The sequence below is a fragment of the Ictalurus punctatus genome, chromosome 18 (genome assembly GCF_001660625.3).
Source record: "Ictalurus punctatus breed USDA103 chromosome 18, Coco_2.0, whole genome shotgun sequence".
NCBI classification, from domain to species: domain Eukaryota; kingdom Metazoa; phylum Chordata; class Actinopteri; order Siluriformes; family Ictaluridae; genus Ictalurus; species Ictalurus punctatus.
Window position 1 is genome coordinate 6,980,721 of NC_030433.2, and position 26,780 is coordinate 7,007,500.

Here is a 26,780-nt window from a genome sequence, read left to right on the forward strand (position 1 = left end):
TGCCAAATCTTCAAGCCTAATTGTTCAGCTTGTTATCTCATGAAACATTTATTATTATCTCAAGGTCACAAAAATAAGTCTCGAGGTAACACTAGGAAGTAGGAATGCACGGCCTCTCTGGTTTCTCACGGCGCATTCTCCGTCTTAATCAGGATATTAAGAAGATTCGAAGAGTCTGAAAAACTTGTGTGTGTGTGTGTGTGTGTGTGTGTGTGTGTGTGTGTGTGTGTGTGTGTGTGTGTGTGTGTGTGTGTAAGTGTAGTGCCTAAAGGTCATCATTATTATTATTATTATTATTATTAATATTAATATGGATTATGAATTCAAGATAGAGTTCGTTAAGGTTTGCATTAATTTATGATGTAAGATAGGTGAACTGTATTGTACATCACTGGGCGTAACTCCATCCCTGTTGTGTGTGTGTGTGTGTGTGTGTGTGTGTGTGTGTGTTGGATGTTCACCTTGAGAAAACACTCACTGCCTACAGTTGCCTCACAGTTGCTGCTTAGATAATCACACACACACACACACACCGCTTCTGCGTCACTCCCCCACCCTCCAAACACACCCGCTGCTCCTCACGACCTCTCATCCTCTTCTGCCGTCTGTTTCTCTCCTCCTTTCTTCTCTTCTGTTCATTTCTTTTCCTTTCTTACGGTAAATCCAGCAGCAGGAGTATCAATGACGATGGAAAGGACGGTGGACACGAAGAACGTTCGGACGCCTTTCCAAACTCCGTTAGATCATCAGGACCACATTAGCGCCCGCTAATCACAGAGAGGCATCATATATTTTATTCTCCATCCAATTAGAAATCAGCATAATTGGAGGACATGAGATTTTATATATTTATCTCATCACGGTCTCTGCGTGTCCTTTATCTACAAACCGACCAGCTTTAAATGCAAATATTTAGGCATTACGTGACGCATATTTAAGATTTACTTACACTCTGTTCATTTTCTGTCGCGTTTGGTACGAATGCTGCTTAAACGTAATGAGAAATAAACTCAAGCTTTTATTTACTGAAAGTTAAGTGTTAAAATATTCAAAATAGTTAATAGTGTAAATAAAGTCTGGTTTAAATCTTAGCGTGCTGGACATTAAATGCATCATTTCTTATTCAAGTTCTAGAACTCGGGCTTCAAAGTTCAACTTGTTTGTAAGAAACGGAGCGAAATTATATTCCAAAAAACATTCGATCCATCATCATTGGTTCGCTGCGTTCTTGAGTATTCCTGCAGTTTGATCAGTTGACTTTTATTTATTTCATTTTCTTCTAATTTTAAAAGCATGACGTATTTATTCTGTTAAGCTTGTCTATATATACATATATATATATATTTTTTTTACTGGTGTTTTTTTTTTTTTTGTTTGTTTGTTTGTTTTTTTTCTTTCTTTTCTTCTTAGTTGTGTTCCACACGTCATTTTATTTTCCATGTATTTGAATCTTTGCTTTGATGATTGCAGTGGACGAAGGAGGAGAGCATTCGTCAAGCTGCTGTGGCCAATCAGTTCGTTCCTCTCAACACAAATCCTAAGGAGGTCCAGGAAATGCGCAACAAGGTCTGAAGATCTCTGGAGTTTTGGAAGCTGCAGACTTTCCTGAAATCAAATGTGTTTCTCATTTGCAAGAAGGAAAATTCTAGCATTTTAATTAGTTATTTATATATTGTCTAGTTAAAGTGTGTGTGTGTGTGTGTGTGTGTGTGTAAAAGTAAGTAAGTAAAAACCCTGACGTGTCCTCATGGTTCACCGCAGATCCGTGAGCAGAACCTGCAGGACATCAAGACAGCAGGACCTCAGTCTCAGTTGCTCATGGGGGCCGTGGTAGAACGCTCCTTTGTCCAGGTCTGTGTGTGTATACTCACACACACACATACACACACGCACACATTTCTCTCACTATCCTTATGAGGACCTTCAGTTTCCTTGAGGACCAGCCAAATGTCCACAAAAGTTCAACACTGTTAGATATTCCTATCCACGAAGAGACACACACACAGTGTTTTCCTCCTTCCCCATCTCTGTGCTGTCATTTTTACTCACTATGTAACTGTTCTTTGACCACAGAGAGCGACGATCTGGCACGTAAGTACCATGTGCGTCTGCGCTAACCGTGTGTACACCCTTCCATCCCTCTGCCCTGGGGGTGGCGCTCATCTGCCTTTGATTAGTTTGCAGTGCCATATTTTTTATTTATTTATTTATTTATTTATTTTTTGTGTTCTCCTTGATATTTAACAGCTAGAATTATTAATCGGACGTCTCTGCGTTTTCATACAACGTGCATTCTAAGTTTGCATGTCACACACGATTGCCAGTTTTGCGCCTGCTATTTGCTAGTCAGACCTCGGGTGCGTCTCGATCAGCTCCCTAGCGCCCTAGGTGGTGAATCAGTACATCGTGTACACGAGTTGGCGCGCTGGTAAGGACCCTGGCTCACTACATATCGAGACGCCGATGACTCGGTTTCCGGCGGCACGAATACGTAATACTCGCGTTGTAAAATGTCACTACTGGCGTTCATCGACGGCGAGCAGGACCGATATCTTTCTGACATTATATGCCATGTAAATTTGCTAGCTTAATCACACTCGTTGTTGTCATGCTACTTCAAGCAGGAGTGTAGGTTAGCTAATGGATTTTTTTTTAAAAATCATTAAACAGTATTAAAATGTCGTTGGAGTCAAACAAACAACAAATAAAGTGAAAAATCGCTCATTTGAGAGCTACAAGAAGATAACTAGCTGCTTATTTGGCCGAGAGTTCGTCCACAAGTCATTTCCAGTAAAGGAACATAGTGGGCATCGATGCTTCCTGGGTTTTTTGTGGTGCATTATTGGATTTTTTACATTTTTTTTTAGGGAGCGAACGTACAAAGGATTTTGTGATTGAGACAGCCCTTAAAATGGCCGACTCCCTGATCAGTGCACTGGCCGCTGAACCAGGGAGCTGATTGAGATGTACCCCTGATTGTGGTTGAGTTAACCTACTAAATATTTGTCTTATTGTAGAATTATTAAATTTAGTTTTGGTTTAATACATTAATCATGGATGTTTCTTATTTAACTAAAGTACTCTGTTAAGGCAAATGTTGTTGGTTTCTCCAGGGCTATTCGAATTTGCTTATTTATTTATTTATTTGTTTTTGTTTGTTTATGCAGACTACATAAAACATAATAATAATAATAATAATAATAATAATAATGATAATAATAATAATAATAATAATAATAATAATAATAATAATAAAAAAGCTTGTACTTTCAGAAGTGGTTTTTAAACCACGTAAAGTAGTATAGAACCATATCATGAAGCATAAGAGCTCAAGTTTAGCAGCCATATCCGTGCAACATATAAATATTATCTTAATTATATCTATAATAATTGTCTTTTTGTTTTATTTTCGGTGAAGTAGGTCATGTTAGATTGCGCTATGTTACATGAAGTTACTTCACGTTATGCCCTGACCTTGTGCTATTTACGGTATAACGTGTTAGATTGCATTGTTATGCGACGTGTTACGTTACGTTTGTTTACATTGTTAGAATGTAATGTAACATGAGTTGTTACATTACGTTATGTTTGATTTCATTTATGTACATACTTTTTTTTAAAGATTGACCCGCACAAAGATTCAGAAGCAGCCCTGATTTTTACATTTCACTTTGTTACATATTAGACCACATCTGCATTAACAAACTTAGTTTTTTCCTAACAAGGTTTTTATGTATGTATGTATTTATTTATTTTTGCTTTAACAGTAGTAAATATGTTATTAGCTAGCGATGTTAAATCTTTAATGGCGATTGCATTGTTAGTTTAGAATAATTAACTACATTATATGCTTAAAATTATGTCTCAAATAGTACACATCATCTGTTTTTGTTTTGTTCCCCCCCCCCCCCCCCCCCCAGAAATCAGTAAAAATTTACTATTCAGCAGCCGGATCTTTAAATTAAAAAAAAAAAAAAGACCCCTCTAAAAATTTTCTACTGTAAGAGAGGACTAACTGGAGCATTGGCTTGGCATACAATCATGAGATAATGGGGAAAAAAAAACAACAGAATAATGTTTATAATGTTCCCACAAAGTGCCAGTACCTACAGTGGAAAATGTTGTGTGTGGTTTGACTAGCACGTTTTGATTTCTGATCATTGCAGTGCATGACCTTGAACCATTTGGCTTGAGTCTGTCCCATGTGCTTCTTTAGGAAATGCTCAGTGCATGTTTGTGGTGTGTATGTGTATGTATGTGTATGTGTGTGTATGTGTGTATGTGTGTGTATGTGTGTGTGTATGTGTATGTGTGTGTGTATGTGTGTATGTGTGTGTGTGTGTGCGTGTGTGTGTGTGTGTGTGTGTGTGTGTGTGTGTGTGTGTGTGTGTGTGTGTGTGTGTGTATATATATATATATATATATATATATATATATATATATATATATATATATATATATATATATATATATATATATATATATATATAAAATAGTGAAATATGAATATCACCGTAGCTATTATATAATCTCAAATAAAAAGTGTATTCATCACATCATTTATTATATTTACATATCGAAGAAGTATATCTATATTATATATTCTATTGCCCAGCCCTAGACCTAGTCTGCATTCTGGCCTGTTTATCAAAGAGTCTGTTTGTATTAAATGTTTGTGTTAAGTGTTATTTTGTGCATATATATGTGTGTGTGTGTATGTTTGAGAGAGAGTGTGTGTGTGTTAATTAATGGCGCTGGGTTATGCACTGCTCATAAGGTCTACTATTTCAGGACGCTCCTCTATCTGACTGTTTGGAGTGTATCGATGGCCTTGACCTCTCAGACAGCTATAGTCCTGCTAGGTCTGTTAGAAAGGTACATCCTGTCGAATAACAATCACTCCACCTGTGATGCTTTAAAAATAAATAATTTTTAAAAAACCATACACAACATTTCATCATCTTTGTAACGGTGTCTCGTTACTACAGTGTACAGAATACCTACAACGCTGGTTGTAATTCTAGTTAAACATCTGCAAGCTTTTCTTTGGTAGATGAGATCTTTTTTTTCTTGATTATGAGGTGTGTTTTATAGTTTACATTTTTGTAGTGTACATTTCTATTGGTAATGCTGCGTGTGCTGATACACAACATGTGGTTTACTTGCTATTTCGTTAAACTGTTGTGTTTAATCAATAAGTAATACCTGTCTGTTGGTTTTCACCTACAGGGGGAGCTAGTGACAGCCTCTAAAGCTATTATAGAGAAGGAGTACCAGCCTCGTGTGATCGTCACCAAGACTGGACCGAATCCATTCAATAAACTCACCGACCAGGAGCTGGAGGAGTACCGTAAAGAAGTGGAGCTCAAACAGAAAGGACCAGAAGGTAAGAATTATCTCAGCATTTCTTACACACATTATAAGTAATTGACCTTTTTTTCCCCAACATATCTTTGGATAAACATATATAGATGTTAACATTTTTACGGTTGCTTTATCAAATGAAGTTGTTCCTCAGGGCTTAGTGCAGTTCAGTACCTCCTCCACAGCACCTTTTGGAACAAAATTGTTGTTGCTTCCAGTACAGGTTGATGCGTCTGGCAGCTCATTGGTTTCAGATTCAGGAGGAGTCTCCACTCCTCCTGGCTCCTCAAATCTCAATTTGGGGGAGAATCAGCTCTTGGCAGCTCCTCCTTCTTCTTCTGCTGCTGACGCCCCAGGCCGAAGTACAGAACCTGAGGCAGGATCAGGAAGGGTCAGTCCCTCTGGTCCTTCGGCGTCACCGCACAAGGACTTTCACTGTGCTGTGCTGAAAGCCCTCAGTGTCACCACAGACTTGTCTGAGCATGATCAGCCTGAACAAGACAGCCAAGCTGAAGGTAGCCTGGTGTGCAATCTGCCTGCCCTTGCTTGGCATCCATCTTGCCCTCTGTAGACTTGGACTTGTGGGGTTGACTCTGCTAGTGTGTCCTTTCTGTGGTTCTTAATCTTTTTTGCTCCTGGTGTTGCAGTCCAGCAGTTCTAATTTACCTTTGATCCTTACCCATATCTTGGTGTACCATTTCCTCCTTACCAATTTCTCAATCTACCCTTCCTCCTTGCTCATTTCCCTTATGCACCTTTCTTCTTGTGTGTTTGCAGTGTACCCTATCTCCTTAACCATTTCTTCATATACCCTTTCTTCCTTAGCACTCTCTCAACCTACCCTCTCTCCCCTTACCCATCTCTGGATGTACCCTTTCTCCCCTTACCCATCTCTGGATGTACCCTTTCTCCCCTTACCCATCTCTGGATTTCCCTCTCTCCCCCTTACCCATCTCTGGATGTACCCTTTCTCCCCTTACCCATCTCTGGATTTCCCTCTCTCCCCCTTACCCATCTCTGGATGTACCCTCTCTCCCCCTTACCGTACCCTCTTTCCCCCTTACCCATCTCTGGATTTCCCTCTCTCCCCCTTACCCATCTCTCGATGTACCCTTTCTCCCCCTTACTCATCTCTGGATGTACCCTCTCTTCCCTTACCCATCTCTGGATGTACTCTTTCTTCCTACCCACATCCTAATTTAGCAGTTCTTTCCCACTTCTCACTATTTCACTTGTTCCCCATAAACAATTTACCCTTTCATTGTTACCCCGCTCCTAACGTACATTTTGTCCTTTTTTTCCTTTCCTACTCTCTCCTTTCCCAAAGCATATTCCACTCAATAATACTGATTAACGAACGCTAGTATGGGCTTGATACGCTCGATACGAAATAAGATCAAGGGAATTGATGTCTCCCAGTCCTTGTGGCTTAACTCTTTCTTGAATCCTGTTTTAATCTGTGAATCCTCATTCCTGGTGTGGTTTTTAAGGGCAAACTTGTTACAATTATTAACTCATGGACTCGTTATCCCTTGCTTTAGCTGAGATCCAAGCTTCATCCTGACTGGGGTTGTTTGTGGCCCGGATACTAATAAAATGAGCCTCTTGACCGAATTCAAATGGTCTGTTTGAATAATATTGTTTCTGGGTGATGGCAAATCCTTAACTGTGTGTTTTGTTTGGTTTTGTGGCATGAGCATTATCCTCAGATGTATGTGCCCCCCTTGATTTTTGTGGTCTATACAGCAATAGGAGATCGTGTTTTTATGCGTGCTGTGTTAACACTATGATTGACTCTTAATTCGATGACGTAAGCAGTCTTCTTAATCGCCGAATATCTTGCGTCTTGAATTCATAAAACAGAATATGCGATCAGTATTAAATCAGTTCCGCAGCATGTTTTCCTTTATTGCAGTTCTAATATAGTATATATTGTATTGCATATTGTATAAATACCCTCTGCCCCCCCCCCTTTTTTTTTTAGATCAACCACAGGAGACGGATGAGGTGGGGAAAGGTCCGAGCCCGACCTCTACCCCCCCAAGCACCCCGATTAGAGTAGAAGAAGGTACGTTCAGCCGGGTGGTCGTGCTTCCTTATGCATGAATCTCCGTTTGTGGTGTGCCTCAGGGGATAATACTAAGACTGCTGCAGTTTCTATGTCTCAGTGTGATCACAATCGTGAACACTTTTTGCTGTTTAGTTCGTATGTAATAAGAGATCAAGAGGATCAGTGGTCAGCCGTTGGTATTTTTTTGCTCTTTTTGATTGATTTTTATCATTTTGAACCGATCTACAGAGCGTGAAGTTTGCCGTGGCTTATTCTGTGCCTTGTTCGCGTTTTTGTTTTTCTTTTTTGTTTCACCTCTTGGTCTTTATTACTTTGGATTACACCAATACTGCCAGACGTAATCTGATGTACTCTATTTATAGTAGTGTAAGAATATAAAAAAAAGTAATGCTGTCAAGGCTCCTAGCAGAGCTGTTCAAGGTCAAACCAATGACGTAAAGACAATTACCTCAGGTGTAATCTAATTTCAATAACTCAATTTCAAGTATCCACCTTTTCTCAAACATTTCTCATCCAACTCTTCATACTCATTTCTCGGGGGTCTTTCCAAGAATGGTGTGTATCCATTCTGTTGGGGGTTTTTTTCCGCTCCTGGTGGTGTATTTTCCATTTTTTTTTTTTTGGGTGGGGGTGGGGGGGGTCTTCCTTTTGGTTTTCTTTAACATGGTGGCTGTGATTTGACCTGCATAGACATTTTTTTTCTACTGTGCTTTTTTTTTTTTCTTCTTCGTGGCTGCCTTACAATCAGGAGATGGAAATGCAAAAGAGTACCTGTTGCCATAGTAAGTACTGTCCCACTCCCAACTCCCCTTTCACCTACATGCTTGTTTGTAGCCTCCTTCCTCCTCGCATGCCCTCATTCGGTTTCTCTCCTCTCCACACTAACTCGCCCGCTTTATCTTCTCGCCGTTTGGCTTTCAACCTCTGACCTCCTTTCCGTTTTCTTTTGTTCGCTGGAATCGTCTCAAGGCTGTGCTCCTGTCAGTTTTCACTCTCGTTTCCTCTCCGTTTTTAAATTGATATATATTTTATGCATTTGCTCATGAGCAATATCTGAATTTATAGCAGGTATCAGGATGTACATCACGATGTTCGGCATTCTGTACATTTTCTTATTCTGATATCTGAAGTAGATAAATACTCGCTAAACACATGCTGTAATTGGATTTGTACCTGAATTGCTGGAATTTATATTTTCACATCACATTGATTTTTAGCAAACCTTTCTCAAATTTGTAACGAGATGATTAAACAACTCCTATTTATTTCATTACGAGATCAATAACATCATCTTAATTATCAATAAGACGTTCAAATAAATTAGCAGTCATTTACATCACACCATGCCGTTGTCGATAACAGCATGTCCTGTGGTGTTTTATTCCACTTATACCACTGCAGATAGACGACAATTCCAATCTTTTATTTATTAAAGAACGGCGTTTTGTACTTTTTTAAAAATTTTAATGAGTTGCGGAAATTACGCTACAGCAGCTACAAACAATTATTCTTGGAAAGAATAGCAAAAAAAAAACTGACACTGGAGACCCCTTCCATAACCGCATCCTAGATCAACTATTCTTTTTTTTTTCTTCTTCATTTAAATAACACGTAATATTTAATATGTTTATTATCAGGTTTAGATTACGTGGAGCATTCGCCCTGCGAACAAGCTGTAACTATAGAAACGCTAAAGTATTCGTAAGCGTGTGTTAATACAAACCCGTGATTCGCAGCTGCACCGCTACAGTCAGAGCTGCTGTTATGGAAAATTTAATCAGCGCTTTCTGAGCAGTCGGAGAAATCACGAGAGCTGCGGTGTGATCTCGATCGAACCGATTATCGGGAAACTCCTCAACATAACCTTGCCCGCTTGGTGTTGAGAATGAGATCTGATCGGAGTGCCTTGAGGTTATTCCAGCAGCAAAGCTTCTAGACTCTTCCGCTCCCTGGCCCTGCGTTAGATTAATAAACAACTCCTGAGTGTTTCTATGCTGTATCAAATTGTCTAGCTTCTTTACAGCAGGTAATGTATGACCTTCATATTTCCGATCCAGATACTCGTCTCTCCAGGTACAGAGTATTCACTCCTCCTCTATGCCGTGTGCTCTGTTGTTGTAGAAACGCTGCTTTGTATTTTTCCTGGCTGAGCAGAGTGAAACTTTCATTTGGCATTTGGGGTTAAGAGGTCTAGCTGTCTAAGAGATCTCTGTACATGTGTTTTGTTGACTAGTATGATAAAACAATCAGTGAAAAACGCATCTTGTCTTGGGTAGCTGTTTGCATTGGAGGTGTTTGGTAGCTGCTTGCTGTTGCTCATACGCATGACAAGCGCTCCAAAATCCAAAGTGATATAGTGGCTGATGTTTGTGTTTGAGAGTAAATTTCACGGGTCTTAGATTTCAATAAAAACCTTCCTTTCTTTGATGGAAGAGTGTGGGTGGGGGTCAGTGTAGTAAATGTATAGTTATATAGTAAAAAATATTCACAAATTATAAAATAAATTATAAAAGTTTCTCTTCTTTGTCATTCACCACAGGGAAACATGGTGGTGGTAGCATCACGCTGAGCATTACCCTCGCCCCTCTTTACTTTATGCATTGTTCTTTCAGTTTTGTGGTGTGTTTTTTGTTTAATGGTGGATTTAATGTCCCACTGTAGGATGTTCAGTGTTTGGGATATATTTATTTATTTCACCTTTCCAGAACTTTGTCTCGGATCGTTTTCTCTTCTGATGGCAAGCACTATTTTAGGGGTCGCACAAGGGGTTGAAAGTATGCGAGGCGCTGTAAATCTAGAAATCAGGGTTGTGTCGGAAGCGGTAACTCGGCAGTTCGGATTTTGTGCGAATAACCAGATGGTTGTGAATGCAGATCCAACGGAGTTTCTGGTTCAATTCCCTTAGCTTTTAACATCTCAGTTTTACCCTCGGAGTATGATTAGCTTTTGTCTGAGATGTTTGTTTTGCATTATTGACTCCGCTGAACAAAAACTAGATCACGGTTAGATAATAATGGCTAGTTTTGGTTTGAGGCAAACCCAGAGCTGAATTCCATGTGCCGTGTGCTCTCTGAGGCTCCTCTTCCTCACAGACCTGCGTTTCATACCCATTATCAGACTACTTTTTTCTAATACTTTTCCTCCCCCCCCCCCCCGAACCCCTTTCCGTCTCTCGTCTCTGATCTCCCGCAGAACGACAGCAGGAGCAGAGCCCTAAAGACGAAAGCGACGCCGCCACTTTGAGACAGACCCTCCCCGACCTGACCCCGGACGAGCCTTCGGAAGCCGCCGCCACTGCCCTCCCTGCAGAAGACCCCGCCCCCTCTGAGCCAGACCCTGCCCCAGCTCACATAGACGGGGAAGAGCCTGTTGCCGCTGACGACGCCACCGGCGACCAGGGCAGCGACGAATCCCCCAACAAATCCCCTTCGAAAAAGAAGAAAAAATTCCGCACGCCATCGTTTCTAAAGAAAAACAAAAAGAAGTCCGAGACCTAGAGAGGAAACTCCTAGGATAACTAACCACGTGCATCTCATTCTTTTTCTGGTTTTTATTATTATTATTTTTTAAATCTTTTCGCTAATCTTGTCTTCACCTGTAGCTTGTGAATGTCGCCTTTTTTTTTGTTTGTTTTTTTAAACGTAATCTTTTTTTTTTTCTTTTTTTTTTTTTCTTTTTTAATTAACAGTTAGTCTGGTAAAATGTGTCGTGTGGCTTTATTACGCATGTGTGTCTCAGCCCACGTTTTAGCAGATTTATTTTAACTCCCTGCTTTTGTAAGAAAAGAAAAGAATAAATTACCAAGCTTAATTAACCACTAGAATGTATTTGGATTGTATCGAAATGTATTCAAAGTGTCTTTAAAAAAGGAATGCGAAAAAAAAACTGGTTAAATCTAGTTTAAAGAAAAAGAAATAAATAAATAAAGCAGCACGGTGCTAAAATGCCTATCTTGTTGATTTGCATTAAATTTGGTCATCTTTATAAGCAGGTGACTGGCTAACTGGCTATAGCTGATTGTAATCTACTACAGTATTGTAATCGATCTTTAACCAGAGACGCCACATTCATAACATTTCGTAACCTTTGCATCAGACGGAAAAATATTGAGAAACACAAACTCGGCCTAGGGGAACATGAATGTTTTTGAAATGAAATAAATAAATAAATAACGTCGAAAACTAGTCTCCATAGTTTAGCTAATTGAAAATCGACGACTTGTGTGTAATTGTACCTAAAAATGTATATACCACGACAAATATTCACACTTTTCTCTTTATCGTCGTTTCATTTCGTAACGTTTGAAGTTTATATGGTTTTCATTTTTATATTTAATGAAAGAAATCTTCCCTTAAGCTGTTCATTTTACTAAAATATCTTGCACCCCAAATCATCTTTGACTTATTCCTCATGATGTTCTATTACATTTCCTTAAATTATCCCACAAAGGCTCTTTTTTTCTTCTTTTTTTGTTCTTCTTCTTTGATCACATCTACATAAAACGTATAAAATTTCAAACATCTATCATTCTGTAATTAATTTCCACTGTACTACAAGATGAAGACCTTTTTGGCTTTATAACTGGCCTTGTACGTACTTGCGTTAGCTTAGCTAGATGTAAATGTGCTACTCCTGGAGTCAGGGTAATTTCCCCTGTCATAAAGCGGTAAAAATCTTGTAGCATAAACGAAACATTGTATCGAGTGAAGGACGATGTTTCGGGATTGACCGTCCTTACTAAAGATCACGTAAAGACACTTGGGTTAAAATCAGGACTACAAAAAAGTTAGCTCGGAAAACAATACAGCAACACTAACGGGACAAAAACTAATCTACGCTAATGACACGAAGTCTATATTGATGTTTGTTTAAAAGTTATCTAATAATATAACAGAATAATTATTCAGACTCTTAAGGCAAGATGCTGCAGATGAATGGGGTCATTAAAAAAAATTTGCTTTATTCATGCAAATGAGGCTTCATTTAAATATATATAATGTACTTTTATATACTCTATAAATCTATACATCTCTAGAAATCCAGTAATAATCAACATTTTGGGAATTTGCTAATTAGTGAGGAACTGTTCTGAGATTTTTGGTAGAGAATGTAGAATGTATCATGAAACGAGCTGTTCAGGGATATATGATGACGTGATTGTTATGAGTGGGTGGAGCTTAAAGCCTTCTTCAAAGCTGCTAGGTTACAGATAATGTGGTTTACATGAAACAAAACCAGCGAATTAAACAGTTTTCCTTTTATGGTTTGATGATGTTTATTGCTACAGTTTAAGGGCAGACATGTTCTAGATCTAGTTTCTATTACAAAAATCTGAAAAACAATTGGCAAAAATGGTCATTACTTCCCCGTAGTGTCTTGCCTTAAAGGTAAGGGTAATTAGCCTGATAATGATGATGATAATGATTGATAATGAATCTGCTAACTTACCTCTTAGAAATAAAGGTACCAAAGTGTACTTTGTGGACTTGTCGCTGGGGTGGTACCATCAAGAGGACATTTCACTCTATCTTTAGACCTTTTAACCTTAAAGCTTTACTCTTAAAGCTAATTAAAGGTAAAAGATAGAATGGAAGCACTGGAGCGACAAGGAAAATCCAGTTTAGTACATTTATGGTTTTTGCATCCAATTATTGCTCGTCATTAACATTTCATATGTGAAGTGTCTATTTAGAACCTTTTAAACTATAACAGAGTCTTCTCATTTTCTTTCTTTTTTCTTTCAAATACCTTACCTAATACAGACATGGATTGCAGTGTAAATACTGATAAAACACTGTGATTATGAGGAGATGATGATGATGACTTTGTATAAGTTCAGACTGCAATACACATTTTATTATTTCTCCTCGTGAATCACACACACATACACAAGCTGCTGCTTCTCTTGTGTTGCTCTCAGTCATGTGCTGTATAATAGAATAGGATTTCATAGAAATTCTTCCACGTGATGTGAAATACTGCTACCAGAGACTGCTGCACTAATCTAAACCACTAACGTGCCGTCGTGCATCTCTCTCTCTCTCTCTCTCTCTCTCTCTCTCTCTCTCTCTCTCTCTCTCTCTCTCTCTCTCTCTCTCTCTCGCTCTCTCTAAATCAGATGTGTATCAATAACAACTGGAAATGACCTCTGGGGAATAAATGGCTGGGTTTTACGGTTGGTAGATTTATTCTGTGCTTTAGGAACTCGAGATAGAGTCGTATTCATCCTTCATCATGTGAAGCTCGGTTTGTGTGTGACGATGCAAAGAAGTTCCCCAGGACCGTGTGCTTTAAAACGTTTACCTTCTTCGCCAATCATTTCATTTGATTTCAGTTGATCACATTACTGAGTCCTTTTTTTAAAATTTTTTTTAAATGATGTCCTGTTTCACATTTACTCTCTGATATGTATACCCCCCCCCCACCCCCCCCCCACCCCCCCCCACACACACAACAATTTCCATTCTCATTTTCATGGCACTGTTTATTATTATTATTATTATTATTATTATTATTATATGATCATGAATAAAGTTTCTTCTTTCAAAACATCTTGGTTTAATGACGAAAGACTGGTTTGTTTCATATAGCTATAAAGTAAGACTTTCTACAGGTTTAATTTTCTTGGGAAAATGCTGCCATTTAGTTACCATTATAGTATAAAAATATAATTAAAAAGCATTTAAATTGGTCATAAAAATTAACCTAAAAGATACATAGAATGTGGAAATACAATAGCAATGTTATAACTACTGCTATTACTGCTACTATTACTACCACCATTATTACTATTATTGTTACTATTATTACTACTACTACAACTAGTACTATTACTGTTACCATTATTACTATTATTAATACTACGATTACCACTGTTATTACCATTACTACTACAACTAGTATTATTACTGTTACCATTATTACTACTACTTAAAATGGGGGGGGGGGGGGGGCTACCTTAAATATAAATAATATACCTATAAAATCTAAATAAATAAGAATGATGCATAAAAACGAATGAAAGATCATGAAACTAAATGAAATGCCTAACTAAAGTTTTGTTAATATTTGTGTTAATTATGTTATTATATTTTATTATATATTGAGATGCTGAATACCGGGTAGAAAGAAATACAATTTAACATATTTTAACGTAAATATAAATATTAATACTACCTTTTTGAAATATTTATATTTTTGAACAGTTATATGTATGTATGTATGTGTGTGTGTGTGTATACATAAACCTTTTTTTGATACATGAATGAAGATTTGACAAATATATCCTCTTCTGTATTTGATAAATACTCCATAGTTTTTCTATTACACATAAATATAAATTATTATTGATTATATTTACAGTAGCCTAAATCATGATTTTTGTTTATAGGCTACATCTATTGCATGTACACACTCTATCCGCTAAGCGGCAGCGCGTTCCTGAGGAATGATTACCCCGACGTATTGCGTCATTGCGTAAAGTGCGTGTTACGTCAACACGTACAGTACGTCAGTCTGCGGCGTTGGATCAGCTGACGACTCCGGGGCTTGTAGAGGGCAAAACTGCAACAAGCTCAAGCTGAGAATAACAAGCTCTTATTATTTAGAAAATAATAATAATAATTCCTGCCACAGGGAGAATGTGTCATTGAATATATTCAAGGGTAAGTTCCTTCTTAAACGGTTTCAATAAATAAATATAAGATATATATAAGAGTAATTATAATAATAATAGAGACGAGTGGACCCGGAAGCTGCGACATTGTATTAATATTGGGGTTCAGTCTTCAATGTATGTCGCCATGGCTACGAAGAAAACCGCATACTAGCTTTATATTTATATATTATATTATATATGAGAATGAAATCAGAAATGGCTAGATTAGAAATGATTAGATTAGAAATGATTAGGTTAGCTCAGTGCTGTGTTGCCGTGTGACCCACTCATCAATACAAAGTGCTAGGATGATAATGATTCACACTTTCTGTTCACAGCATGTGATCATGATCTATTATTTTATTATTTTGATCTATTATTTTGTGCAGCGTCCATCCAAATCAGTCTGGATGTGTATTGGCTTTGAGCTGGTGCACCATTTCGGTGTTTTGGACCTCCTACACTGCTTTACACGCCGATTTCCAGCAAGTAGTGTTGCTGAAAAACGTGGAATATTTTTAAATGATGTAATGTAGAAGGATTGCAGCACTGTAGAACATGTTAGGCTTTAAATAATGATAATAATGAGTCTTTATTGCACAGCGAAAGGCTTTTCTTCGCATATCCCAGCATGCCAGGAAGTTGGGGTCAGCCGTGATACAGCACCCCTGGAGCAGAGAGGGTTAAGGGCCTTGCTCATTGGCCCAACAGTGGCAGCCTTGTGGTTCTGGGGCTTGAACAGCCGACCTTCGAGCAATGCCCATATTAAATATGAGATCTGTGTCCAAAGGTGTCAGGAGGTGTAGCAGATCAATTCTTGGACCTTACACACTGAATTCCAGCGAGTAGTGTGTGTTTAGGGGTGTAATGATGCACATGGTTTCAGATTTGGTCTTTTATTTCATATTGCAGGATCGTATACATGGGCGCTTCTCATGATCGGATTTCAATCCGATCAGAAGTCGTTTCGGTGATAGGTTGCACTTTGGAATGAAAACAGTTGGAGTCTGAAATTGTACTGAGATTTATTAGAGAGTTATTAGAGACTTAGTTTGACAATTTTCCACTACTACAACAGACAAACACTTCACCAGGTTCTTGGGAACACGTTAACGTCACGTGACTTGAAATGACAACTCCTTACCGGTGCCCCGTTCCGCCTACTTTTGTTGAATCGTACTTTTTATTTCACAGAATATGCGTCTGAGTCGGAGGGGTACAGAGGTTTCGATACTTTCGATGATGGAGAACGGGTACAACGTTTGTTTTTTTTTTTTTTTTTTTTTTTTTTTTTTTTTTTAACGAATAAGTCGAGTTTAAACAATTTGTACTTTGTACGTGCGGCCATTTTGTGGCCTTTTCTCTAGGCTGTCCTTCTGCGTAAATGTGTTACGGTGGCATCGGGAGTCAACTGTCACTCTGCGGTGCAGAGGGACTCTGCCTTCAGAGTTAACGAAAAATTGGACGTTAGTGTTCAGATGCGAGAGCAGTTAACAAATACGTTTCGGATTTAGAACTTGATTTGAATTCAGCCCACGTGAAAGTGGAGAAAAAAGATCAGATCTGACCTGTTTATAAAAAAAAATTTTTTAAACCCTGATGATTTATAGCAGTGTTTTTATTTGAAATTTTTTCAGGTTTGATTTTCTATTTTATTATTATAATTTTTTAAATCCTTGCGCATAGCAATCGTATTAAATTAATTATGCACTGATTTTCATTTTCAGTGTGAGATTCGTATCAGATGTCTGATACAAACGGTATTAGATACTGATCTGATTTTCTTTGCAGAATTTCTCTTGCCAGGTTTTATACATCAGGCTTTACAATAAGACGTGCGATGTGTGTAAGTGCACGGTCTGTTGTTTGTTTTCTGTTGACGACACACACGTACGTGATGTTACGACGTATCATATCGAACCGATCTAATAACTTACAGATCAAGAGTATTCGTCCTGTATTAGCCCTGAAAATGATCCATAAGTGCAGCTGGATGACATCATCAGTATGTGATGAATCAGACTGCCGTCCGATCAAACGTCTGCTTTTTTTCTCCGTTCAGCACTTTGAAGGTACTTCTGATTCCACCGCACATCTCGTAGCTAGTGGAGTTTTTAGATTGGGGTTTATGATTAACGTCAGCTACAGCGAAGCAGGAGTGGAGTGTGAGGTCCAGCCGAGACATCCACTGATTCATCTCACGCTTTTAGAAAATATTCCAAAGTGGAAGTGATTCAAGGAAGTGAATGCAGTGCATGAGAGCATAATGTGGGGAAAAAACACACTACTGAAACTACTACATTACTGACACTGTTGACACTACTACACTACTGACACTACTACACTGCTGACACTACTACACTGCTGACACTACTACACTGCTGACACTACTACACTACTGACACCACTACACTACTGACACTACTGAAACTACTACACTACTGACACTACTACACTTCTGACACTACTGAAACTACTGACACTACTGACACTACTACACTACTGACACTACTACACTGCTGACACTACTACACTGCTGACACTACTACACTGCTGACACTACTGACACCACTACACTACTGACACTACTGACACCACTACACTACTGATACTACTAAACTTCTGACACTACTGAAACTACTACACTGCTGACACTACTACACTGCTGACACTACTACACTACTGACACCACTACACTGCTGACACTACTACACTACTGATACTACTAAACTTCTGACACTACTGAAACTACTACACTACTGACACTACTACACTGCTGACACTACTACACTGCTGACACTACTACACTGCTGACACTACTGACACCACTACACTACTGACACCACTACACTACTGATACTACTAAACTTCGGACACTACTGAAACTACTACACTGCTGACACTACTACACTGCTGACACTACTACACTACTGACACTACTACACTACTGACACTACTACACTGCTGACACTACTACACTGCTGACACTACTACACTACTGAAACTACTGACACTACTGAAACTACTGACACTACTACACTGCTGACACTACTACACTGCTGACACTACTACACTGCTGACACTACTACACTGCTGACACTACTACACTACTGATACTACTAAACTTCTGACACTACTGAAACTACTACACTACTGACACTACTACACTGCTGACACTACTACACTGCTGACACTACTACACTGCTGACACTACTGACACCACTACACTACTGACACCACTACACTACTGATACTACTAAACTTCGGACACTACTGAAACTACTACACTGCTGACACTACTACACTGCTGACACTACTACACTGCTGACACTACTACACTACTGACACTACTACACTGCTGACACTACTACACTGCTGACACTACTACACTGCTGACACTACTACACTACTGACACTACTGAAACTACTGACACTACTGAAACTACTGACACTACTACACTGCTGACACTACTACACTGCTGACACTACTACACTGCTGACACTACTACACTACTGACACTACTACACTGCTGACACTACTACACTGCTGACACTACTACACTACTGACACTACTACACTGCTGACACTACTGACACTACTACACTACTGACACTACTACACTACTGACACTACTATACTACTGACACTACTGAAACTACTGACACTACTACACTACTGAAAGCACTACACTACTGACACTACTATACTACTGACACTACTACACTACTGCACTACTGACACTGCTGAAACTACTGACACTACTACACTACTGACACTACTACACTACTGAAACTACTGACACTACTACACTACTGACACTACCACACTGCTGACACTACTGACACTACTACACTACTGACACTAATATACTACTGACACTACTGAAACTACTGACACTACTACACTACTACTGAAAGCACTACACTACCGGAACTATTACTCTACTGAAACTACTACACTACCGACACTACTGGAACTATTACACTACTGGAACTATTACACTACTGAAAGCACTACACTACTGAAAATGCTGCACTACTGAAATGACTGCACTATAACATTAATAATAATAATTATTATTATTATTAAAAACATCTTTCTTTCTTTCTCATTCTTTCCACCCCTTCACAGTCATGCTTCTGTCTTTCTTTGTTGTTTTCTTCCTTTTTCCTTCACTGTCATTCTTCTCTCTCTCTCTCTCTCTCTCTCAGATTCCCACGCTTCACACTCCCTCGTGTTGCGTGAGTGCAGAGCTGCATTGTGCTGCGGGATTTCTGCCATCTTTATGTTCTTTTTGGAAAGTGTAGCAGTGAAGTGGAATATTAGGCTTTTACGCCCAGTGTTCACGTCTCTGAGCAGACTCTTTTACCCCCAGTGTTCACGTCTCTGAGCAGACCCTTTTACCCCCAGTGTTCACGTCTCTGAGCAGACTCTTTTACACCCAGTGTTCACGTCTTACACCCAGTGTTCACGTCTCTGAGCAGACTCTTTTACCCCCAGTGTTCACGTCTCTGAGCAGACTCTTTTACACCCAGTGTTCACGTCTCTGAGCAGACCCTTTTACCCCCAGTGTTCACGTCTCTGAGCAGACTGTTTTACCCCCAGTGTTCACGTCTCTGAGCAGACCCTTTTACCCCCAGTGTTCACGTCTCTGAGCAGACCCTTTTACCCCCAGTGTTCACGTCTCTGAGCAGACCCTTTTACCCCCAGTGTTCACGTCTCTGAGCAGACTCTTTTACCCCCAGTGTTCACGTCTCTGAGCAGACTCTTTTACACCCAGTGTTCACGTCTTACACCCAGTGTTCACGTCTCTGAGCAGACTCTTTTACCCCCAGTGTTCACGTCTCTGAGCAGACTCTTTTACCCAGACTGGTTTGTAGAAGCTCTCGCTCTGTTGTCTGTTGTCTGTTTAAAGAGAGCACGTTGTTCTAACGCTGAGGTTAAAGTGTTGTCAGAAACAGTGTTAAGTGTGTGTTTAGTGGTCAGTTAAGTGCTTTTAAAGTGAGGAGTCTTCAGTGTGTGTGACAGCGATGGACTCGGCTCTTCATTCCACCTCCAGTCTGTATAATCTTTTAAAGGGTTCGTTTTAAATTTCAACCAAACTGTTTTACTGAAATTCCTTTAGTAGGATGTACAGCCACCTCCAAAAGTATCGGAACAGCAAAGGCCATTCTTTCTTCCTCCCCTTCACTGTTATGGTTTTCTTTTTCTTTTTTTCTTTTTTTCACTCTCATGGTTCTTTCCTTCTTTCTTTCACTGTCATCTTTCTTTTCTTTCTTTCTTTCTTTCACTGTCATGTTTCTTTCTTTCTTTTTCTTTCTTCCTCCCATCACTCTTTCATTCATTTTTTTCTTTCTTTCTTTCTTCCTCCCCTTCACTCTTTCTTTACTTTGTTCTTTTTCATTGTTTCTTTCTTCCTCCCCTTCACTCTTTCTTTCTTTCTTTCTTTCTTTCTTTCATTGTCATGTTTCTTTTTCTTTCTTCCTCCCATCACTCTTTCATTCATTTTTTTCTTTCTTTCCTTCTTTCCTTGTCATGTTTCTGTTTCTTGCTAGCTTTCATGGTTTCTTTCGTTTTTCTCTCCTTCAATGTCATCTTTCTTGCTTTCTTTCTTTCTCCCCTTCACTGTAATGTTTCTTTAATTTTTTCTTTCACTGTCATGTTTCTTTCTTTCTTTCTTTCTTTCTTTCTTTCTTTGTTTCTTTCTTCACTCTTTCTTTGTTTCTTTCGTTCTGTCATTCCCTGTCATGTTGCTTTCTTTCTTTTTTCTCTCCTTCACTGTCATCTTTTTTCTTTCTCTCTCCCCTTCACTGTCACGTTTCTTTCTTTCTGTTTTTCTTTATTTCTTTCTGTAGTTCTGTGTGCCAGTCTCACCCACACAGTCTCATTACATTTCTGAACTCTGAGTCCAGGATTAAACCCCTGACTGTTCATCAAGGTCACGTGAGGGTCATCAGGAGTGGACTGTTTAGAGCTCCATCCCAATCGGTTCAGCTAACATGACTTTGATTCCATCTCCACAATTGAATGTCCTGTTCACATACAGTTGTGTGTGTGTGTGTGTGTGAGATCACGATCATCGATTAGTTAGAAAGCTATAGATAGATCTGTTCCGGCTCGTCTGTTCAGTACCCTGTTGGTCTGTTCTCGTGACGGTTTTACGTTTTTAAGTTTGTCAAAAAGTAAATTGTTCAAAGAAGTCGTAATGGAGAATTCTAAAGGCAGGGCCAAGCTGGCTCGCTTAGTGAGGATTAAAACCGTGTTTCGGAAACTCCATGAGAAGTTTTCCATGAGACGGCATAAGCTTGTAAGGTAGTGATTTTTCCTTCGTTCCTTCTTTATGTATTTCTCTCAGTGATTCTGGTTTAATATGAAAGCTCAGCAAAACATTTGTTCGTCTCACGTTAGTCATGGAAAATGTTTGTTTATCTCCGTAAAAGCAGATTTTTAAAATTTATTTTAAGTAACATGATTATGTGTATGCTACATTAAGCCTATTTAAACATCAAAAACTCACGGTCAAAGTCACGGAGATCACTTTTTCCACTTTCCTATGTTTGATGTTGATATCAACTGAAGTTGTAGAGTGTGTGCATGATTGTATGTTTTGTGCTGCTGCCACGTGATTGGCTGATTTGAATAATCCCATGAATGAGAATCAGTTTGGTGTGTTTGTGCATATTAATGCATTTAAGAGGCGTATTTTGGAGTACTTTCCCTGATAAAGAGCGACGTGTTTAATATCGGCGAGGCAGCGCGGGTTGCTGGGAGAACTGACGCCCGCACCACCATTCACGCCTGAGTGCTTTCGCTGCACCAGTTAGTGACTGTGCGAATGATTCGGCTGATCTATTTTTGCTCTTCAGCCTAATGAAATTCTGTGGCTTTTAGTGGATGGACGTGTGGATGGACGCCAGCGGGGGAAACTAATGATTGCCTCCTCAGTCATTTCTCTCTCGCTTGCTCTCTCGCTCTCTCTCTCTTTATTCCTCTCTAATATGGACTGCTTTTAAATCTAGACAGATGCTCTGTACAGAGTATATACGGTCAGTTCAACACTGTCTCGTGGGATTTGTCGAAGCAAAGCCGTGAAGCGGACGTAAACGAAACAGTTTACTGAAAATAGGAAGGAGAGCATTTTTAAAATCGCATCCTTTTTATGAAACTGTTAAAAGAATTAGAATTTTATTTTCCCATAACTCTATAACTGTATTGTTTCCTCCATAACTTTATTCTCCGTCTCACAGTTTGCAAGAGAACATGTCAGGAAACAGTCTGGTGTTACCCATAGTGCTGTGGGGCCGCCATGCTCCCACGCACTGCATCTCCAGCCTGCTGGTGATGGACGACCTGGCCACCATCATCAGCGGTTGCCATGATGGTCAGATCTGCATCTGGGACTTGACCCCTGACCTTGAGGTGAGAGGTCACAAAGGTTCTCTCTCTCTCTCTCTCTCTCTCTCTCTCTCTTTCTCTCATGTTGTGGTTTGTATATAAAATCGCCCGTGGATGTTTGTTTCCCAGCTAATAATCTTATTTCGGCTGTGCAGATTAACCCGCGTGCTCTGCTGTTCGGACACAGCACCGCCGTCACCTGTCTGTCCAAGGCCAGTGCGAGCAGTGACAAACAGTACATGGTCAGCGCCTCTGAGAGCGGGTGGGTGCACAATACACTCCAACATGGATGATGTTAAACACTGAAAGTAGTTCATTATAGTGTGTGTGTGTGTTGTGTGAATTTGCTTTGCCTTTCTGTGGCTCGAACGCTGTAATCATGCAAATAGTATGTGGAAAATGACTCGGGCTCGGCAAGATGCACAGTGTATAAATAGTATAACGCCTCAAGATGTGTGATTATGTTTTATTGTGTGTGTATTTCTGTCTGTAGGGAGATGTGTCTGTGGGATGTGAGTGATGGTCGCTGTATTGAGTTCACTAAGCTGGCCTGTGCTCACACGGGCATACAGGTAACACTACACTACACCACTACTAATCTTATTATGCTACACTCCACTACCACTGAGTTCACTATACTACAGCACACTACTTCTCTATGTTATAGTGCGTCTCTCACTGTACTACGGTTTGATACTTGTGAGGTCACTACACTACCTCTGAGCTCGCTGTACTACACTACACCGCCTCCGAGCTCGCTGTACTACACTAGACCGCCTCCGAGCTCGCTGTACTACACTAGACCGCCTCCGAGCTCGCTGTACTACACTAGACCGCCTCCGAGCTCGCTGTACTACACTAGACCGCCTCCGAGCTCGCTGTACTACACTAGACCGCCTCCGAGCTCGCTGTACTACACTAGACCGCCTCCGAGCTCGCTGTACTACACTACACCGCCTCCGAGCTCGCTGTACTACACTACACCGCCTCCGAGCTCGCTGTACTACACTAGACCGCCTCCGAGCTCGCTGTACTACACTACACCGCCTCCGAGCTCGCTGTACTACACTACACCGCCTCCGAGCTCGCTGTACTACACTACACCGCCTCCGAGCTCGCTGTACTACACTACACCGCCTCCGAGCTCGCTGTACTACACTACACCGCCTCCGAGCTCGCTGTACTACACTAGACCGCCTCCGAGCTCGCTGTACTACACTACACCGCCTCCGAGCTCGCTGTACTACACTAGACCGCCTCCGAGCTCGCTGTACTACACTAGACCGCCTCCGAGCTCGCTGTACTACACTACACCGCCTCCGAGCTCGCTGTACTACACTACACCGCCTCCGAGCTCGCTGTACTACACTACACCACCTATTCAGCATATTCTATAATCTCTTTAATGTCTTATCCCCCTGTCACTTTCCCAATCTTTATTCTCTGTCTCTTTCTCCCTTTGTTGTCCTTCGTACAGTTTTATCAGTTCACCATTGGGACCCAGCGTGAGGGTCGTCTTCTGTGCCACGGTCACTACCCAGAGATCCTCGTGGTGGATGCCACCAGTCTGGAGGTCCTTTACTCTCTGGTGTCCAAAATATCTCCTGACTGGATCAGCTCCATGAGCATCATCCGCTCCCATCGCACCCAAGGTACGGGCTGTTGGGCTCACACACACACACACACTGGTTTGAGATTCTTCTGATTGTAGTTTGGGTTGTTAAAAAAGTATGTGTGTGTGTGTGGTGCAGAAGACACGGTGGTAGCAGTCTCTGTGACTGGAATTCTGAAAGTGTGGATCATCACAGCAGAAGTGAGCCGAATGCAGGTATACGCTCTGACCCAACACACACTTGCAGAGACCCAACATTTTAAAAGTCCTCGAGTTTCCTACAGTGTGTGTGTGTGGGTGTGTGTGTGTGTTTTGTCAGGACCTGGACCCCGTTTTTGAGGAGGAGTCCAAGCCGATCTACTGCCAGAATTGTCAGAGTATTTCCTTCTGCACCTTCACGCAGCTGTCTCTGCTCGTCGTCTGCTCCAAATACTGGAGGGTCGGTAACAGTGTGTAACCCAAACTATAGTAAACTATATGCAGTACACCTATTTGCTAGTGTGTGTGTGTGTGTGTGTGTGTGTGTGTGTGTTGTAGGTGTTTGATGCAGGAGATTTCTCGCTCCTGTGCTCTGTGCCCAGTGAGAATGATCAGGCGTGGACAGGAGGAGAGTTCATCGCTGCTGATAAAGTTATAATCTGGACCGAGGATGGCTGTAGCTACATCTACAAACTTCCGGCCAGGTAACTGAACCCCGGGGCCTTGGAGTCCTGCGGGACCTAACGGAGAAGACACAAGAGGTGGAGGTTAGAGTGGGCAGTCAGATTTAAAGCACGCAGGACAAAAAAAAGCCAACAACTTTATCCTGGTTAGTGTCTCTGTGTTGAAATGACTCATTTGTTTATATTTGGGTCCTGAACTAAAGAAGTATCTTAGATAACGTGACAAGCAGTTACTAACAAGTATACTAACAAGGATAACTGCGAGAGCAGGTCGGGTGGGTCGTGAACGTTTGTGGGATTGGTTAGAATTCTTATAGGAGCGTGTGGGATTGGTCTCATCGTTCATTCATGGATTGTGTGTGTGTGTATGTGTGTGTGCGTGCTTTAGCTGTCTTCCAGCCAGTGAGCACTTCCGCAGTGATGTAGGGAAAACTGCAGAAGGTTCCATCCCTCCTCTGGTGTACAGCATCGCGGACCGAGCAGACAAACAGGTCAGACACACACGCGCGCACACACACACACACACACACACATACACACACACACACACACACACACACACACACACACACAGAGGCACACACGATTTCAGCTACATGAATGTTAAACTTTTCCCGGTTGTAAATGTTCTGTGTTGTATTTTTGTGGTTTATTTCCTCATATTTTTGTCTTATTGCAGTTTAAAGTGCGTCTCTGTGCTTTATGTTGTGTGTGTTTTATAGTATTACGTATTATATGCTTATGATTTCGTGTTTGTATGTTGTGGCCCAATCGCTCGCCTTCCTCCGGCTCTGCCGCAGCTGGAGGAGGAGTACGAGGGGCAGTGTGTTATCGTGTGTATCCCCGACAGCGCACCCGGGCCGGAGCTCTACACTCCTGCGCTGCTGTACCTCCAGCGGCCTCTAGAGGCACCAGTAAGAACCTCAGACAGCTGGACGCAGGCGCACCGCCTCTCCAGGGCACCAGGGGTCGCTCTCTCTGAGAGAGTGTGTGTGTGAGAGAGAGAGAGATTCCATGAGCATCCACTTACTCATTCACTTGCTGAAGGGGTTTAAAAAGTGTCTGGGTAGTAGATTTATTTAGACCATGCTATATTTTCTGCACAAAAAAAAATCACAGCAGAATTAGTCTTGTTATTCTTTCAGCTGTGAATATTAGCGGATGTTCCGAGAGCTCCCCATGGTGCGCCTGCTTCCGCTTCGCTGTCTGATAGCCAGTTTCCTTCACTCACACTGATTCGCCCGGTCTCATGCTCCTCCCACTAGAATTGACCAATCACTGACTCCCTTCATCTGTCTTCACCTGGTGAAGATGCATGCAAAGTCCCCAAGCTTGTTTAGAGGATCACGGCTAGAGAGCGAACATGCTATGCAGTTAGACCTATTAAATATTGAATTTACCTTATTTAAATACATTTTTAAAAATAATTATTATTTAATTAATAATTAATTAATTTAGTGATAACGCAAGAACATCTTCGTCCTGACGATGTACATAGTATGTGTGTTACTGTATTTTCTGGACTATGTGACACTGTAAAGCCACATTTGTCTTAATATTAGAATTTTTATCACACAAACACGAACGTTTTAAATCCAATACATGAAGTGAAAGCAGCGTTAGTGTTCTCGAACGGGCACCTGAATATGTGTTTTATTTTTATTTATTTTTTTTTAAAACCACTCTTACAATAAATAATATTTACGTTTAGTGTAAACATACGTTGGGTTTGTTTATTGTTGCCGTTCAAAGTATATCCATTACGTCATGGTATTAATTGTTCGTAACCACGATGGCACAAATAAACTGAAATCAGGCACAGATATACAATACTAGAATAACTCAGAGATATTCCTGCAACTATTTTTATTAATCGTCACACAAATAGAAAGTCGATAATCTGCGTTTAAGCAAATATGTGGCAAATTTTTAGTTCAACACTGCGTTAAATACTGAAATAATGGAGTAATGTTGCTCAGGAATGAGGATTATCATATCAAGAACCTCTTTTTTTTTTT

At 40.4% G+C, this 26,780-nt stretch overlaps 2 protein-coding genes across 16 annotated transcripts in view; both read left to right on the top strand.

Moving 5' to 3' along the window:
• Positions 1-13,832, top strand: part of add1 (adducin 1 (alpha)) — a 37,512-nt gene extending 23,680 nt beyond the window's left edge. For 2 of the 14 annotated variants that reach the window (XM_047161668.2, XM_017492194.3), the window contains exons 11-18: positions 1,471-1,566; positions 1,762-1,851; positions 2,074-2,091; positions 4,792-4,875; positions 5,230-5,386; positions 5,583-5,879; positions 7,349-7,432; positions 8,184-8,218. In XM_047161668.2, the coding sequence (XP_047017624.1) occupies positions 1,471-1,566; positions 1,762-1,851; positions 2,074-2,091; positions 4,792-4,875; positions 5,230-5,386; positions 5,583-5,879; positions 7,349-7,432; positions 8,184-8,218 (861 nt within the window). Of the gene's footprint in view, positions 1-1,470; positions 1,567-1,761; positions 1,852-2,073; positions 2,092-4,791; positions 4,876-5,229; positions 5,387-5,582; positions 5,880-7,348; positions 7,433-8,183; positions 8,219-10,627 lie in introns of those variants that run through there. The other 12 variants (XM_047161665.2, XM_017492188.3, XM_053687984.1 and 9 more) reach the window with 8 other exon arrangements.
• Positions 13,833-14,943: 1,111 nt separating this feature from the next.
• The window catches only part of LOC108278562 (WD repeat-containing protein 7), a 129,158-nt gene continuing 117,321 nt past the window's right edge, over positions 14,944-26,780 (top strand). Inside the window, exons 1-10 of one of the 2 annotated variants that reach the window (XM_053687672.1) lie at positions 14,944-15,099; positions 22,341-22,512; positions 22,644-22,750; positions 22,982-23,060; positions 23,966-24,140; positions 24,240-24,316; positions 24,420-24,539; positions 24,638-24,783; positions 25,151-25,253; positions 25,563-25,676. In XM_053687672.1, coding sequence (XP_053543647.1) covers positions 22,354-22,512; positions 22,644-22,750; positions 22,982-23,060; positions 23,966-24,140; positions 24,240-24,316; positions 24,420-24,539; positions 24,638-24,783; positions 25,151-25,253; positions 25,563-25,676 — 1,080 coding nt within the window. In that variant the 5' untranslated portion in view covers positions 14,944-15,099; positions 22,341-22,353. The remainder of the gene's footprint in view (positions 15,100-22,340; positions 22,513-22,643; positions 22,751-22,981; positions 23,061-23,965; positions 24,141-24,239; positions 24,317-24,419; positions 24,540-24,637; positions 24,784-25,150; positions 25,254-25,562; positions 25,677-26,780) is intronic. The other variant, XM_053687673.1, reaches the window with a different exon arrangement.